This window comes from Lipophrys pholis (genome assembly GCF_963383615.2).
Source record: "Lipophrys pholis genome assembly, chromosome: 16".
NCBI lineage: Eukaryota > Metazoa > Chordata > Actinopteri > Blenniiformes > Blenniidae > Lipophrys > Lipophrys pholis.
The window spans coordinates 11,073,363-11,088,684 of NC_137634.1; the positions used below are offsets into that span (position 1 = coordinate 11,073,363).

The 15,322-nt window shown below is 41.0% G+C and overlaps 1 protein-coding gene across 2 annotated transcripts; it reads left to right on the top strand.

Moving 5' to 3' along the window:
• On the top strand, positions 1 to 12,657 carry arhgap31 (Rho GTPase activating protein 31). 2 transcript variants are annotated; one of them, XM_080483492.1, is made up of 12 exons: positions 1 to 748; positions 3,266 to 3,368; positions 3,722 to 3,866; positions 5,315 to 5,397; positions 5,509 to 5,616; positions 5,758 to 5,900; positions 6,007 to 6,214; positions 6,290 to 6,411; positions 6,861 to 6,917; positions 7,088 to 7,732; positions 7,838 to 7,980; positions 8,236 to 12,657. In XM_080483492.1, the coding sequence occupies exons 1-12, from the start codon at positions 649 to 651 to the stop codon at positions 10,249 to 10,251; spliced, it is 3,873 nt and encodes a 1,290-aa protein (XP_080339618.1). In that variant the 5' UTR covers positions 1 to 648; the 3' UTR covers positions 10,252 to 12,657. The 2 variants fall into 2 exon arrangements, with proteins under 2 accessions (XP_080339618.1, XP_080339619.1); XM_080483493.1 differs by having other exon boundaries at positions 6,293 to 6,411.
• The last annotated feature ends 2,665 nt before the right edge of the window (positions 12,658 to 15,322 follow it).

Sequence of the window (15,322 nt, forward strand, 5' to 3'; positions counted from 1 at the left end):
GAGAGAAACACAAGTCAGCTGTTCTCCTCCTTCCTTAACTTCATTTAGGCAACTCTCACATAGACTCAACCTTTTAAAAATCTCTGACACAACACTGCTAGAACTTCATCTTTAAACACAATATTTACATAATCTTATTTGAGAAAAACTAATGCTCATGGGGGGGGTGCCTCTCTTGATGTATGTACGCCTCAGCCACAGGGAAGCCAGTGAAAAGGGGAGACTGGAATGAAGGAAAAGAGGAGGAGATAAAAAAAGGAACAGAGAGAGAGACTGGCTGGGGGTGAAAAAACAACAGGAAACCGACCAGTTCTAATGCTGTTTCTGCAAATCCTTCACAGATAAAGCGGCAGACCGCCACGTCTTTCAGTCTGCAGTCGCACCATGTCTTTAGTTTGGTCATCTCCAGAGGTAATAACAATCTAAGGGACTTTAAGTTTAAACAGTGACGTCACTTCTGCTCAGCCTCCGACGGTGTGGTTAGTCAGAATGTGAGCGGATGCAGACGTTTGGGAGCTGTTTGCTGGGACCTCGATGTGGCTGCTTCCTTGACCTACAGCTTCAGCCGTCCTCAGGGTCATATGGATCAGTTGCCGCACTTTCCAGGAACGTTTTGTTTTAATCATCTGGACCAATAACTGGAGCCACATGAAGAATAAAGGGACGAAGCTGAAGTCCAAAAAGAAAGGGAGTGAAAATGCGTTCGGCTGTGACCTGACAGAACATCTCCAGAATTCAGGACAAGATGGTAAACTCCATTTTTTTGTGGTTCTTTTGAAATATACATGCTACCTTACAAGTAGATGACCAAACGACACTTTATTTCCTTCACTGATTTACATGACTGAGACCTAAAGGGTAATATTATAATGGAAAATGAGCTTTATTAGAGTTATTATTCTTCAATAGATTATTAATCAACTATCTATACATTATATGTGATAAAACTACAACCACAAAGACAAAAAGGTGTATTTACCTTCAGTTTGGTTCAAGAGTCACACAAATGCAGTGTACATGTGTTTCACATTAAGAAAGCCCATTCATTTATCAATTGGCAGCAATAAATTGTCATTTGTGGCTTCGGGTGTGGCTCTAGCATTTCTTGTGACAATGTCCTAGGATGACTATAGTTCTTATGACTAGTTTAGTGTCTGACAAAAGACTGGGCGGCGCTGCTGGGAGAAAATAGCTCCTTTTTCTCCTCATGCCTCACTCTTTTTATAGAGACATAATCTGTTGTTCTTTGCCTTGGTGTGTCAAAAAAAAAGAGTGAACAGAAGTCTCCCACGTGCATATGAATAGCTGTGTTGAGTATAACTTTACTCAAAGGAAGACCTGTTGGAGTCGGCACACTTGGAGGCGGGGCATGCAGTGCAGGAAGTGAGGCAGGAGGAGGTATGGGCTGTACCCCTATGTCATGGAGGCAGCAGACATATTGTGCCTTCAGACGGTTTGTGCCTTTTAATGGAGCGGGATTGAGGGTGTCAGGTGAAAAGTACCAGCAGAACAAGGCAAATGTTAATGTTACAATGTTGTTATCATGCATCCATTTTAGTGGACCACATGGACGCACGTTTACAGCAAAGCTCTAATTAGACATGTTGAGAATGGAAATAGCTCCAGTTTTACCATCCCGGGTTCACCACAAAAATCCAAAACAATTGTCTTTGATCAAGTCATAGCAATGCAACGCTGCACACTCACAGCTGCAAAATAAAGCAATATGTGTGACGACTCCTCTCGCCTTTCATATTTTAAGATTAAGAACTGAAATAAAGTAAAAAGCAATCACGAATGATGAATAAACAAATCTCCACTGGGGACAATAATGTTATGCAAGCATGCATCCATAATCTAAACCACTGTTGAGGTAACCAGGACCTAAAAATTCAGAGTTTTGGAATGGGAGGAGCAAAACTCACAGACACGCAGGGAGAACATACAAACTCTAAACAGAAAGGCCATCAAATGTGCAGCGCAATAATGTTATCTAGCCCATAGTTCTTGTATCACATGTATTCCTGTATCTTATTGTGGTGCCTGAAGTCTTCAGGCACCATCATAGTTTTTTTTCTGTGCAGTGGATCTGCACAAAAAGCTGATAGTTGCTGAAGCCAACCTGAAATATTGAAAACAGAAACACTGCTGGCAGGCTCTTGTTCTCTATAAAGCCACACGCTTAGTGGCAGCAACTGTTTCTGGATTAAACTAAACATTTGAGGCTGTTGTATGAGCAAATAATGTCTATCACGTGTTGACTTATAATCAATAATGATAATTCTTTAACTTGGATTGCTCTATGTCAGGTAAACCAGTAAGATTTGCAGTATACAAGGAAGTGGGACTGTTTCTCGTTGCAGAAACCGAGAGGCACCAAGTCACAACTTGGGAATTATTCATCATCCAGATTTCCCCCACAGACTTTGAATATCCAATAAATTCAATAAGTCCAAATGAAATGATCAGACTTCTGGCATATTTAACGAAGACTGAGAAATCAACATCTGCCAGAAATAATCACATGCACACTTTCTGGGACAAATCAATATTTGAGTTAAATTAGGGAGTTTTCCACCAGAAACACTATCAAATTATTTCAATATGATTCTATATTTCTTTGAAAATGTAAAAACCAAAGAAAATCTGCATTACCTCTACACTGTATTTGAGATTAATTTATCTATTTTATTTCCATATATGCACGTGTCAAATACAGAAGAACAGAATTCAAGATAATAAGATTTTCTCAGAGTATTAATTCCCGATCCGTTGTTATTTTCTAAGTGTTTAAAGGGAGTCAGCACATGCCGGCAACACCACAGGTGAAATACACGAAGACTTTTAAAGCATGATGCCAAACACATCTGTGTACTGAGCGTGATGTTTTGGAGTTGAGAAAGTTGTGTAGGTCAGTGGTCACATTTCAAAAGCCATTTTCTATTAGAGGAAATGTCGTAAGTAATACCAGCTACAAGGACTGGGTGTGTCAACTTTCCTCTGAAACAAACAAACCATTTTTAACTTCCTGTCAAAGTCCACCTACAATCACCGGCCCCGAGGAGCACAAAACAACCACGGTGGAACAAACTGCAAACGATGAAGTTAACCTTACGTGCATTGTTGCCAATGAAATGATACATTTACAGGCATTTCCTTTCCCTGTTGGTTCCATTATTGTGACAATCAAGTCAGATAAAAGAGAAGAAAACAAATGTGTTTAAGTTCCTCTCAGCGTGTATGACCAAGAGTTTGTTTCTTGAAGTTCCTCAGGTTCTGAAGAAATGCGCCGAGTTTATCGAAAAACATGGGATTGTGGACGGGATCTACAGACTGTCGGGGGTCACCTCAAATATCCAACGTCTCAGGTAGCCATGTGTTTTCTACAAAGAGCTTCTTCAACCTTGTGATCTTTCAAAAAACCTTTTATGAAATCTGCTATAATTCCTTACAAATGTTTATTTGTTTTTTTTTTTAATCTCTTATACAACGCGGAATAAATCATGTATCAAAAATAGGTGAAATTTTTTGTCCTTCAGCGTTTATATGTTGCTTGTTTTGCATCTGTGTTGTAGTTTTTCCCCTCACAACAACATCAGCAAACTGGAAAGACTTTCACTCTAACGAGCCACATGCTGCGGGAGTGTGTAACAATCCCTGCATTCAGCTAAATCCGTGTGTGTGTGTGTGTGTGTGTGTGTGTGTGTGTGTGTGTGTGTAGGCAGGAATTCTGCTCCGAGGCGTGCCCTGACCTTACAAAGGAAGTGTACCTCCAGGACATCCACTGTGTGGGTTCCTTATGTAAGCTGTATTTCAGGGAGCTTCCCAATCCGCTGCTCACATATGAGCTATACAGCAAATTCACCGTGAGTACATCCAATCATTCAATCACATTTACGCTGCAATGGCGAGAAAGGTGGGAAATCCTGTGTGACTAACAAGTGGGCTGACGGCACATTTGTTCTAAATTTCTGCTTCACAATTAGTGACGGACAACATGGCAACGCCACACATTAGTCACCTAAGTGGGGTTCACAGCACTTCAATGTACTTGTCTCAGCTTTAGAAACAATAAATCGAACAACTTTTCCAACTTGTTTTTTTTTTGTTTGTTTTTTTAGAAAAACCTTAAAGCATATGCAAATGCTACGCTCTATGATATAACTAAACCAAAAGAGCTATTTCAAGATGAGAGATTGTGCAGAGAGAACGTGCAAAAGCAAACCTGCCTTCAAAACACAGTTTTGTGTGACTATATTAGTTATTCCTATGTACAGTATTCTTTTTGTGAGATTATTCTGACAAATAAGAATTTGTTCTCATGCCACATGTAGTATTAACCACCTGATTTAAAGAGGAAAACATTTGGTTTGTGATTCTTTCAAAATCCCAGATGAGCTTTAGCTGTGTAATCAAACAAAAAGAGTTCATATTTCCTCAATAAAAAAAACACTTAAATCTAAACAGCATGAGAATAATATGTTGTCTGCACAATGTCTACATCTAGAGAATATTTCATGGCAGCATTTTCTGGAAGAAATAAACACATGAAAGAGAGTGTACCCGTCTGAAATCTGGCTTTCTGGTCTGTGTACCTTGACAGGCCGTTTGCATAACTTGGCTTTTGTGCGTCTCCTGCGGCTTGTTTCTGAGGACTGCAGCTCTACGGTGTTTTAGGAAAAATTTGCCTTGCAGACAAAGTGCAGAAATAACATAACAGATCTCCATTTTTTCCCAGTTTTGTTTTCTTGGGTAGAAAAAGAGTTGTTTTTTTAAAAAAAATCTTTTTAATCTTTTTAGATGTGCTCATTTCACGAGATCACTTCATTCTGACATTGTGTTTTGGATTGTTGTTCTGTCTGGATGCAACACGACATGCTGAAATACCTTTTATGCCTTGGCTATAACACCTGATGGCACATGTTTTACTCCTTTTGTTTGTGATATTGCACAACAAGGGTAGCTATTGTGCTCGGTTATTTGGACTAGTCACGCTACTTTTGTTTTGGGCACTCCGGCAAGCTGTTTACATTTATTCAGCAGGGTTAACTGAGCTGAGAGCCGAGGAAGTAACTTTAAAGACAATGCAGTTGGATCCATTCCTCCAAAAGACTTTGTTTACTTGACTGCAGAAACTCTCTTTTATTTAAAGTCCAGAGATTCACTGCATATGTAAGTTTTAAGTAGCTGTTATAAAATACAGTTGTTTTTTTTAATCACTAATCACAAACATGATCAAAAGTATTGTAACAAGCACTTAAATGTTACAAAAAAAAAATTTGAATGTGATTTGAGCTACTTGTTTCACATGCAGGAAGTCGTCTCAGTCCAGGGGGAGCATGAGAGACTATTACACCTTCAGAGGGTCATCAAGGAGCTGCCGACCTCTCACTTCAGGTGAATTTAGATCCCTTTTCACACTCTGATGCTTCAACAAACATCCAGCTGCTAAACTGAGTCTCCGTTACATTGGCTTGACTTAAAAATGCTTTCATTGACTCTCCTCAGGACCCTGGAGTTCCTTACCAAGCACTTGGCCCACCTCGCCACCTTCAGCACTCAGACAAACATGCACACACGTAACCTGGCGTTGGTGTGGGCGCCAAATCTCTTGAGGTGAGATTCGCTTCAAGGTCGGCTTGAAACGCTATCTGACTGTCTTTGTATCCACAATTAAACCTCCTCGGGAATTCTTTAGTTTAAAGAAATAGGCTTGGTGAACTTTTATACATTGAATTCCAACACTTTTTTCTTTAGGTGTAAAGACATTGAGGCTTCCTCGGGTAATGGAGACATGGCTTTCCAAGAGGTGCGGATACAGCAGTCGGTGGTTGAGTTTATTTTAAACCACACAGATCAGCTCTTCAGTAGCGATTTGGCACAAATTAAACCTAAAGAAGGTATGGCATTCCTAAACTGTGAATACATTATTTTGTAGGAGAATGTTCAGCTGAAATACTCGTTTTTCTAATTTGTCTAAACCGAGTTGCTATTCTGCCACTCCAGGACCGAGCTTGATGTGTGGGGAAAAGTATGCCACCCTGCCCATCAGTGGTCAGTGCGGGCCGATGAAACTGATGAGCCTGGAAGAAGCTCAGGCTCGCTCCCTGAGTCCAAACCACCCTGTGCATCGAGAACGTCAGCGAGAGAACAGCCTGCCTGACACCAGCACCGCCACCTTCTATCATACTGTCATAGACATATCAGACAACAAGTGAGTCACTGTGATTACAATTCACAAATTCTGCACAGCGCGTGCTTGTTTGATTGATCTCAATTTGTCTCCTAGAAGAAAGCTCTCTGGGAAGTCAAAGAGATGGAAGTCCATCTTCAATCTTGGGCGGTCTGTGGACCCAAAGGGAAAACTGAGCCGGAACGGTAGTGTGTTCATAAGAGCGCAGAGGATAACAGGTAAAGCCTCCGATGGGAACATTAGCAATCTGATCTAACCTACCTCACACATGGAAGAAAACATCATGAAGACTTATGTACATTATCCTTCTTGCAAATTTAGGTATGGCCATGAATAAAAAAAACAGAAATGCATTATTATTAGTCAAAAAGATAGGAAAGAGACCAGCTAGTATTAGTAGCCTGACATCTAACAGACATTTGTCAGAAAATCCAAAGAACTGCAAAATGTGAAACAACTTGGAGCATCCACTTCAGCTGTAGTATGTATGTTATATTATATGTATGTAATATATAGCATATATGTTATATGTATGTAATATATGTTATTTTGTATTTTGAGATGAAAAAGAAAACTTGATCTCTAACACTTCTACAAATATAGAAAAGACAATGTTCTGTCTGTGTTTTATATTGAAGTTGGAATCCCGTTTGTCTTTTTTCCATAGAAAAGGCAGCTCTGCGTCCGTCCAGGAGTATGGAGTCCCTGTGCTCCTTACCAACAGGTGAGACTAATGCTTTATATATAAAATATAACAGTGCCGTGTTTTCAAACACGGGGCAAAATGAGATTGTAATTCTCGAAAATTCAAACTTTGACTGCCTCCTTATGAAAAGGAGCCTTTGTGTCTATTATTAGTAATTTGTGATCACTGGTGTACTTTTTACTGCACAGACGATGACAGAACAGGAAACAACAGCACACCCGGCGGAGCCGACAGCCTTTTTATTCCGGATGTCAAGTCCAGAACGCTGGGATCTGACTCACTCTATGACCTCAGCGAACACGACCAGAACTGGGAGTTTAAAGGGACCAAATCTGGGGGCGCCACGGGTGGCTGGACCTCCAGCCTGAACCAGAAGGGGTCGCCAGGTGCTTCTTCGCCCCCTACCAAAACACTGCCAGAGCAGCTTAAAGTGTTTAAGGGCGACGACCTCAGTGGTTACAAGCCCACCTCTCCAAAAAACAGGAGGATGCTTTACTCGGGCTCCTCCCACAACAGCTCCTCCAGGCCCTCTTTTCCAGGGAGCTTCTTCCCACTGGAGTCCTCGCCAAGGCATCAGCGCAGAGCCGTTAACATTTCTGAGCCTTTTGCTGTGTCTGTACCCCTGCGAGTGTCAGCAGTGATCAGCTCCAACAGCACACCGTGCAGGGCCCATGCCAAGGACAAAGCGGCTACCCTGAAACCCTCCAAGGAGACTTTAGAGCCGAGCAGCAGCAGTGGAAAGAGCAACACTTTCCCTCAGCTGGAACCAAAGAAACAGGAAGGAGCAGAGAGGAAAGATAAAGACGACCTGACCTCAAGAGCATTGCTGCCGGGTGAGAACATCTTCCATTATCACATTTTTAAAATGGGCTATTGTGATTTTAGGTTTATACATGAGTAACAGGATGAAAAAAATAAATAAATCACGTTTGTTTCAGATACCAGCAAAGAAGTGACAGCAGAGGCCCAGGTGGGGAGGAATGACTCTGAACTGGAATCTCTGTCCGCTGCAAGTTTAAATGAAGACTCAGCGCCATCTTCTGGGAAAGAAACGCACAGTGAACACAAAGATGAAGAACTGGTAAATTGTTCATCATGAGTGTCTTTCAATAATCAAGAGGGTGTGAGTTTGTGAGAACTAAAACTAAAGCTTTTATTTGTTTTATATAGGACAGAATAAAGTTAGATGCACGTTCAGATTTATAGTATAAGCCAGTTTAAAAAGTCAGTACAAAAGCCACAACCATTTTTGTGATGGTCAAGATATTTTACCAACACATTGAAAGGTGATGTCACTTCACCAATATATAATCTGGACTGTTTTTCTGATCCTCAGGACAAAGAACCTCCGTCTGGAAAAGAGTTGTGGTCTGACCACGAGCTGAAGATAACTGAACCAGAGATCGACCTGCCAGGTGACAAGTTTAAAGCTGCTAACAGTGCGAGCGCCTGTGAGAACACTAAGTTAACGATGGACGTCAAGTCGAAGCGAAGCCGCAGCTCTCCATCTCTGTCCTTGCTGTGCATGGAGCCAACTCCAAATACCTCGACGGCTCATGCGGCCAGCACTGGACTCAACTCTGCAAGGAAACAACCCTCAGAATCCGACATCTTATTTTCCCTTCACAAAACATTTGACACTCCCAAAGAAAAAACACCAAAAGCGTGGCCCGCTGACCACGTGGATAAAAAAGAAAAAATGCTCCGCGCAAACAAAGATGAGCCAGTCTTCACCAAGCCGCTACGGCTTCCACTGAAGGAAACCAACTTAGATCACATTATAAGTCCTTTGACGATCAAGGATGTTCCAGTGGTCACGAGCTTTTTGGGAGCAGACAACACAGACACGAAATCTCAGAGGCGTGAAGCTCGTCAAGAGGAACATAAGAGAAGCGTGCTCGTTGCGGAGGAGCTTATCAAGAAGCTCTCTTTGAGTTTGGAGGAGAAACGCAACACGCTGGTGCTGCCGAACCTCGACGATGACGAAGGATGTGGAGGGAACGCCGAGGAGCTGGACTTGATGGAGTCCTGGGAGGATCTTACCTCCTCTAAGCAGTGGGTTACAAGCCCTCTCCATTCACCTGATGTGGAGCAGTTGTTCAACCAGCTCTCGCCCTTCAGCTCGCTCGGGGAAAAGGTGAGTTCGGAGGCAGGGCAGATTCCATCTCCATCGGATGATAATACCAAACAATCCATCATCAAGAGCTCTGAGAACGTCTCTGGAAACATTCCTCAGACTGCAAACAGTAATCCGGATGCTAAATGGACACATCTGCCATCTTTGCCTGCGCGGATGAGCAGCAATTACTCAACGCAGCCTCAAACGGGAAAGTGCAGCACAACTAAGCAGAAGACTACAGCGTCATCTCACAGGTTTAATAGGCAGATGTCTTACGAGTCAGCAGTCACTGTTAAACGGGAGGAAAACTGCTTCTCGAAGCACCGACCCTATTCTCTTAATTTAGACCTGGGCCACCGATACATCAGAGATATTTCTAATCAACAAAATCCAAATTCATCCGAGTTTCCCTCCTGTCAGAGAGGATTACTGAGCTCATCTGGGACTGTAAACAACGGGCTGCCCTCAGATCTGGAGCTGTTTCTCAGTGATCAGCAGGCGCCTCTACGAAGAAACTCGGCGCCGGTCAGCGTGGCGTCCGTGCGGACCGCGTTCATGATCAAGACATGCCAGGCCAAGGCTGTGCCAGTGGTCCCTCCAAAGGTGCAGTACAGTCAGATACCTCACTCCAGACAGGAAAATGACGTCCATGAAGTGAAGGAACAAGAAAAGGAATACACTAAAATGAGCGCAGAGAAAAGTAACTCTGTACCTCCGATGATGTCGGATCTGAAGGAGGAGTTGGAGAATAAAGAGCCTGCCCCCAAACACCACAAGCATCCGCCTAATGAGAAAACTGCTGAGTGTGGGAGGGCCACATCCACCCCTGAACTGCCAGTCATCACCAGGAGACACGCCCCCAGTCTGGAGGTGTTTGTAGACTGTCCCAGACCCAACAGGGGAAACCTCCTGCAAAGACCATCCTTTCGGAACAGACAGAGACCTCAGAGTCTCATCCTGCTCAGCCCTCCGTTCCCCTTCATGGACTATCCGTCGTCAGGGGACGACGGGAAGCTCCTTTCATCCATCAAGAGCCTGAACGACCCGTCAGCCGTGAATGTGTTCTCCAATGAAGGGACGGAAAACTTAAGAACGGCTGAGGGCATCGCCCTTCAAAACAAAATGACAATTCCAAAAAGTGGACAGAGACTGGAAACATCCACCAGCTGCTTTTATCAGCCACAGAGGAGATCCATGATATTTGACAGCAGGAGCCACAGGCAGATTGAATGACTGGAGGTGCTTTCACTGACTATTCAGCTCCTGTGTATGGAAACAGAAACACTGCATAAAGAATCACACTGTGGAAACTGGGAGGAGGATAACAAGATGACAAGGAGATGATTGGATTTGGATTTGTTCAGATTGAATCGTAGTATCTAAGATACATGAAGCCATTAAAGCCCAACTAAAATGCTTCAAACAAGTACTTTCTTTTACACTGAACTGCTTTATTTCACACCTGGGCAATTATAGTTTTGTACGATGCATTATCAGATAATGGAACTAATCTGGTGACATTCAATGAAATGAGCCGGTTTAATTAAATTTACTTCAGTTTGACTCATCAAGAGTTTCATTGTAGACATCACAAGACACTTCACAGATAAATCAAATCTTGAGGAAAACCCCAACAATCCCATATGAGTAAGCATTTGCAACAGGCAGAAACCTGGAAGAGATTTCATACTGAGATTCTTAAAAATCATATTAAGAACATCAACGCACACAGACTATATTTGGTACAACAAATCCCATTTGTGTAACATGCTGCCAGAATTCCTCGACTGATTAATAATGCCGTCACTGTGATGGACATTTTTCAAAAGTTAAAATCTGAATTTCAATCCAACATATTTTGTAAGGTAATAGTTTATTGTTAAAGACATGCTGCTGCCAGGCATTACAGTACATATTAAGAAATTTCAGAAACATTAATTTGTCCAAGGCCCACTATTCAGTTTTATCCAGAAGTTTCAGTCAGTTTTGGAAAAACATTCTGATAAATTATGTAAAAATGTTCAATGACGATTAAGGCCTCCATCCAAATCTTCCATATGTAAAAACTGCTGTGGTGTTCTATGCAAAAATATATTTTAGAACATAGGAGCTTATTGTGCAGTAAGAGGTTGAGTTGAGTAGGAGGAGCCCCTCTTTAAAGGATCCCAAGCTGTATCAGAGGGCTTATAAGATGATGAGTAGGGCAGCAGTCAAAGGATTTATGACAAAGTATGCATAATTGTTCCTCATAAATACTTTTAGCCTTTTCCTAGAGCTCAAAAAGACAGTTCAATATGTGGAGGAAGCCAAGAATGTGGTATTATATTGCTAAGTGTGCAGTTTAGGCTTGGAAGACTATTAGGTTTATTTACAATGTTTACCTTTTCATAAAGCACTCATGATGTTTCACAGACTTTAAAATGTGTTTTTCTAAGGCTCACTGAAGAAGGATCTCCTCTGAAAGTGTTTGCTGCTCACATACAATCTGAACCGGAGTCAGCTTTGGGAACTTCATATTTCTTTTGTTTCCACAGTATCATATTCGGAACTCGTTTGAGCTCCGTCTCTCTCCCAGATGAGTCAGATAATTATGATTTTAGAGAAAACACAGACACTTCACGGCTCTCAATATGAAGCCAGATTGAAACTTCTTCACACATAAGGACTAAAATCAATCTTCATTAACGCTAAATAATTGTAAACGTGCCACAACAGTTTGTGAAAAACACTAAAAAACCAAAGGACTTACAATTTAACTGTTAAACAGTTTATTAGTCATGAATCTCAGTTATTTATTCTTTATCTACTCATACATGATGTACACGTGATATTTTTACATTATACTATATAATGGCTCTTTAATAAGCTGACGCCAATGTGATTTTATGTGAGTAATATTTAAAAGGATTTTTTTTTTATTTCTTATTTGAATACATCAGAAGTTTTATTCATAGTAGTTAGCCACAGAAGAATTTATATTAATTTGTAACTTGTTTTTATGTAATTTTTGGACTTCATGGCAGATTTTGTTTGTCATGAGTTTGTGAGTAAAAACCTGCTTTATAGAAAATACTTTTTTTTTTTAACCATTTGGTGTTAAACAACAGGTGAAATTCTGCGGCTGCTCATCACACAATAAACTGGATGCTGACTGTGTGCATGCTGACTGTATTCACCTTGTTTGAACCTTGATGTCGCTTTGCGTCAAAGTCAGATGCTGCCACGTGCTGATTTTTCTCTCTTTTATTTGATGTCGTTACCTTTTTGTAGGACAAGCGCCCTTTAAATGGAACAGCCGTGGTGTTACATTGTATTTAAGATACTCTGGATGTTATGTCGCTTGCAGTGTGTTGACACTGTGGTTTGGTTGGACTGAGTGAATGAATACACTCTTTTATTCCCAATTTTGATGAAGATTTCAGTGGGATTTTTTTTTTTTTTTACATATATATTTTGTAACTCTTGTAAACTTGTTCATACTGAGAGTGATTGGAGTGTGTGTGTATTTGTAAGAAAAACACCTGAGTTGATAATTGTGAGATGAGTGCTTTGTGTTGATCATTCTGAAATAAAGTGATATACATAAGATGTGTGATGAGATTTGTTACAAAAGAATTATGACAATAAAATGATCACATCAAGCTGAGGTTGTGTGTTGATATTTGACTCTGACGTGTTCAATAAATCAGCTCAAAAGTATATTTTATTTGGTGAAATGTTGAGCAGGGAGTATTCTTTCACGTCACATGTCACTTTTTTATTTCACACTATGAATTAGTTACTGAAACCAGAGAAAAAGATTACACACTTCTTTATAAGTAGAGACTCAGTGAAATGTGTTTGCTGCTCTTTTTATCCCCACAAGAAGTGAACATTAAGACATTTTATTCACAGTAACAAAAACTACTAAGATTATCACTTGTCCTCCGTAAAATCCAACTTTTTTTCTATTTAAATCTTTGCTTTTTCACTTTTTTTAAATTGCCTTTTAAAATATTTAATCTAACTGGTAAGAAACAAGTTTTACATAGCGAAATATCCATAGTTACTATAAATGACTGTGTGGTTTAGTAATCCACTGGGTAATAATAAAGTTCACACCGTCTCATTGAATGTGCATTCTTTAGGGTTTTTTTGGGAGTCTTGAACATTTCATAAATTTCTTTCCTTCACAAAGAAGCACAGTGAAAGGAGCATGAAAACAGAGATTGGGGTGCCGCTGCTGCCTGAATGAGGAGTATTTAAGGGGCCCCCAACATGTATGAGGCCCTTTGGGATGTGATTCTAGACCCAGCTGCATGCATTATAGGAGACAGAGATGTTTTACTTCACATGATTAGCGGTGAGTGGTGACAAAATAGTAAATTATAGTTGAAAAAGAGGATTAAGTGTTATGAAAAATGTCTCGAATCGTACTTGTACACGTCCTACAACCAGCCGAGGAGCTCCGTGTCTTTGCCACCAGATGACGCTCCTGCTCCACACGCGCCTCCGGTTAAACAGGCGGAGGGGCTGAACACGGGGAGGGAAAGTGTTGGCGTCAGGTACGTGGAATACACATCTCAGTGCACATACACTCACTGAGGTGGAGCAGTAGCAGGTGGCCTCTAATTCGTTTTAGAAGAAAAACTCAGTCCCCCGGGGGGCCATCAACACGTTGGCCGTGTGTACGTGTACGCACGCGTCCCCTGTGCGTTATTTTGGCCAACTTGGATCACCTGTTATTGAATAAACGTTGTACTCTTTTGAACTGCGTCCTCGTGTTAAAACTGAACCAAAATCCAGGCACTGCACACAAAAAACATCCAAGTTTATAAATTACAAAACTACATTTTAGTCACCACATGGACAGCAACGTAACGCTTGATGGTGCACTACATGCGTCACACAACATCGTGTGTTTCAAATATTTAATATCAGACCTCACTCATATGTTTTACTACCTGCGACTGCTTTTTCTTTACATCGTATATTTTAAATAAGAGACTACAGCCCGTTACGCTTCTTTCAGTATTCAAATCATTACGCAGGACTTTCTGATCTTAACATTCATGCTCACACATATGGAACGTCTGCACATGTACACATGGTACAGTCAAACGCCCGCAGAAAAACTACATTGTAGTTTTGTCTTAGTGCCACATCAAATATTTAGTCCAGAGTCACACGCAGAGGCATTCATTCTGCACCCGCGGCAACGCTGGCAGAGGTCTCTTCCATGTCTGCGCAGTTCATTATTTCCCGACCTTTGACACTCCTTGTGTATGGGCCGAGAATTAAAAAGGCGTATTCTCGGCACACTGAAAAAGGCACGCAGGGCACGGTGCGCGCGTTGAATATTCAATTAGCGAGGGGGGACTGAGGAGAAGTGGAGCTGCGTGCCAGTCCTTCATCTTACATTACTGATTAGCTGTTAAACAGATTATATACAGCTGGATGGGTTCAAATGTTGCAGCAGAAAACAGTTGGAGTTCAAAGCATTGACGAGCGGTTTCCTTCCTTGGCACTTCAGCTCAACACACACATCAACAAGAGCTCCAAAAATGAGACACGAGCTGCTCTTCCGTTTTATAAGACTGGCCAAAACCTGAACCCACTTTGACTCCTTAAGTGTAGATAAAGCTGTTAAAATGAAGCTGTAATAGAATAAATGTGATAGTTAACATGCACCTCCACGAACACTTGCTCTTTTCTATTTTACTATCCAAAATAACTTTTATTAGCTTATTTATTTCTATATTTATGAACCAAGTCGTGCCTGACTGTGCGTTTAAAAGTTAAATACAGCTACAAGCAAAAATATAAAGCCATAAAACATAGCATAAAGTAGTATACTGTAAACACAAAATAACATTTAATCTGTAAATACTTGTCTTAAACTTCTTGTGTATAAGATATCCTTGCTTCCTCTATCATTAACTTTGCATTCACGGTGAAGTTGGAAGCCTGGAACAGCTCGCGATTGTCTATTTAAAACGTGTAAATAAACACGTTATAAAGGCATTAAAGTGTTTAAAAGTTTATAAAATGTTGCATTTAAGTTTGCATGTTAACTTGTTAAAGTTTACTCTGGACTTTTGTTAAGCTGGATAAGTTTTAAGTTGTTGAATGTGCAGTGCCACAGCAAGCCACGCGGGTCCAAAAGAGCTCTCATTGAGAAGCCACGTGTCCGTTTCCAAAGCCTCTCCAACTTAACCACCTCCTTTGTACGACTAACCCACATCGGCAGCGTCCCTCCACATAAAGGGATTTGCAATTTCAAGATATTTCAGCTTAAATGTTTTTGACAGTTCCCTCGCTTTTA

Bases quoted from the DNA above. Each gene is read 5' to 3' on its own strand.
- arhgap31 (XM_080483492.1), top strand. From the start codon at position 649: ATGAAGAATAAAGGGACGAAGCTGAAGTCCAAAAAGAAAGGGAGTGAA. The intron at 5,901-6,006 runs GTATGGCATTCC...CTGCCACTCCAG, and splicing joins ACAAATTAAACCTAAAGAAG to GACCGAGCTTGATGTGTGGG. The intron at 6,412-6,860 runs GTAAAGCCTCCG...TTTTTTCCATAG, and splicing joins AAGAGCGCAGAGGATAACAG to AAAAGGCAGCTCTGCGTCCG.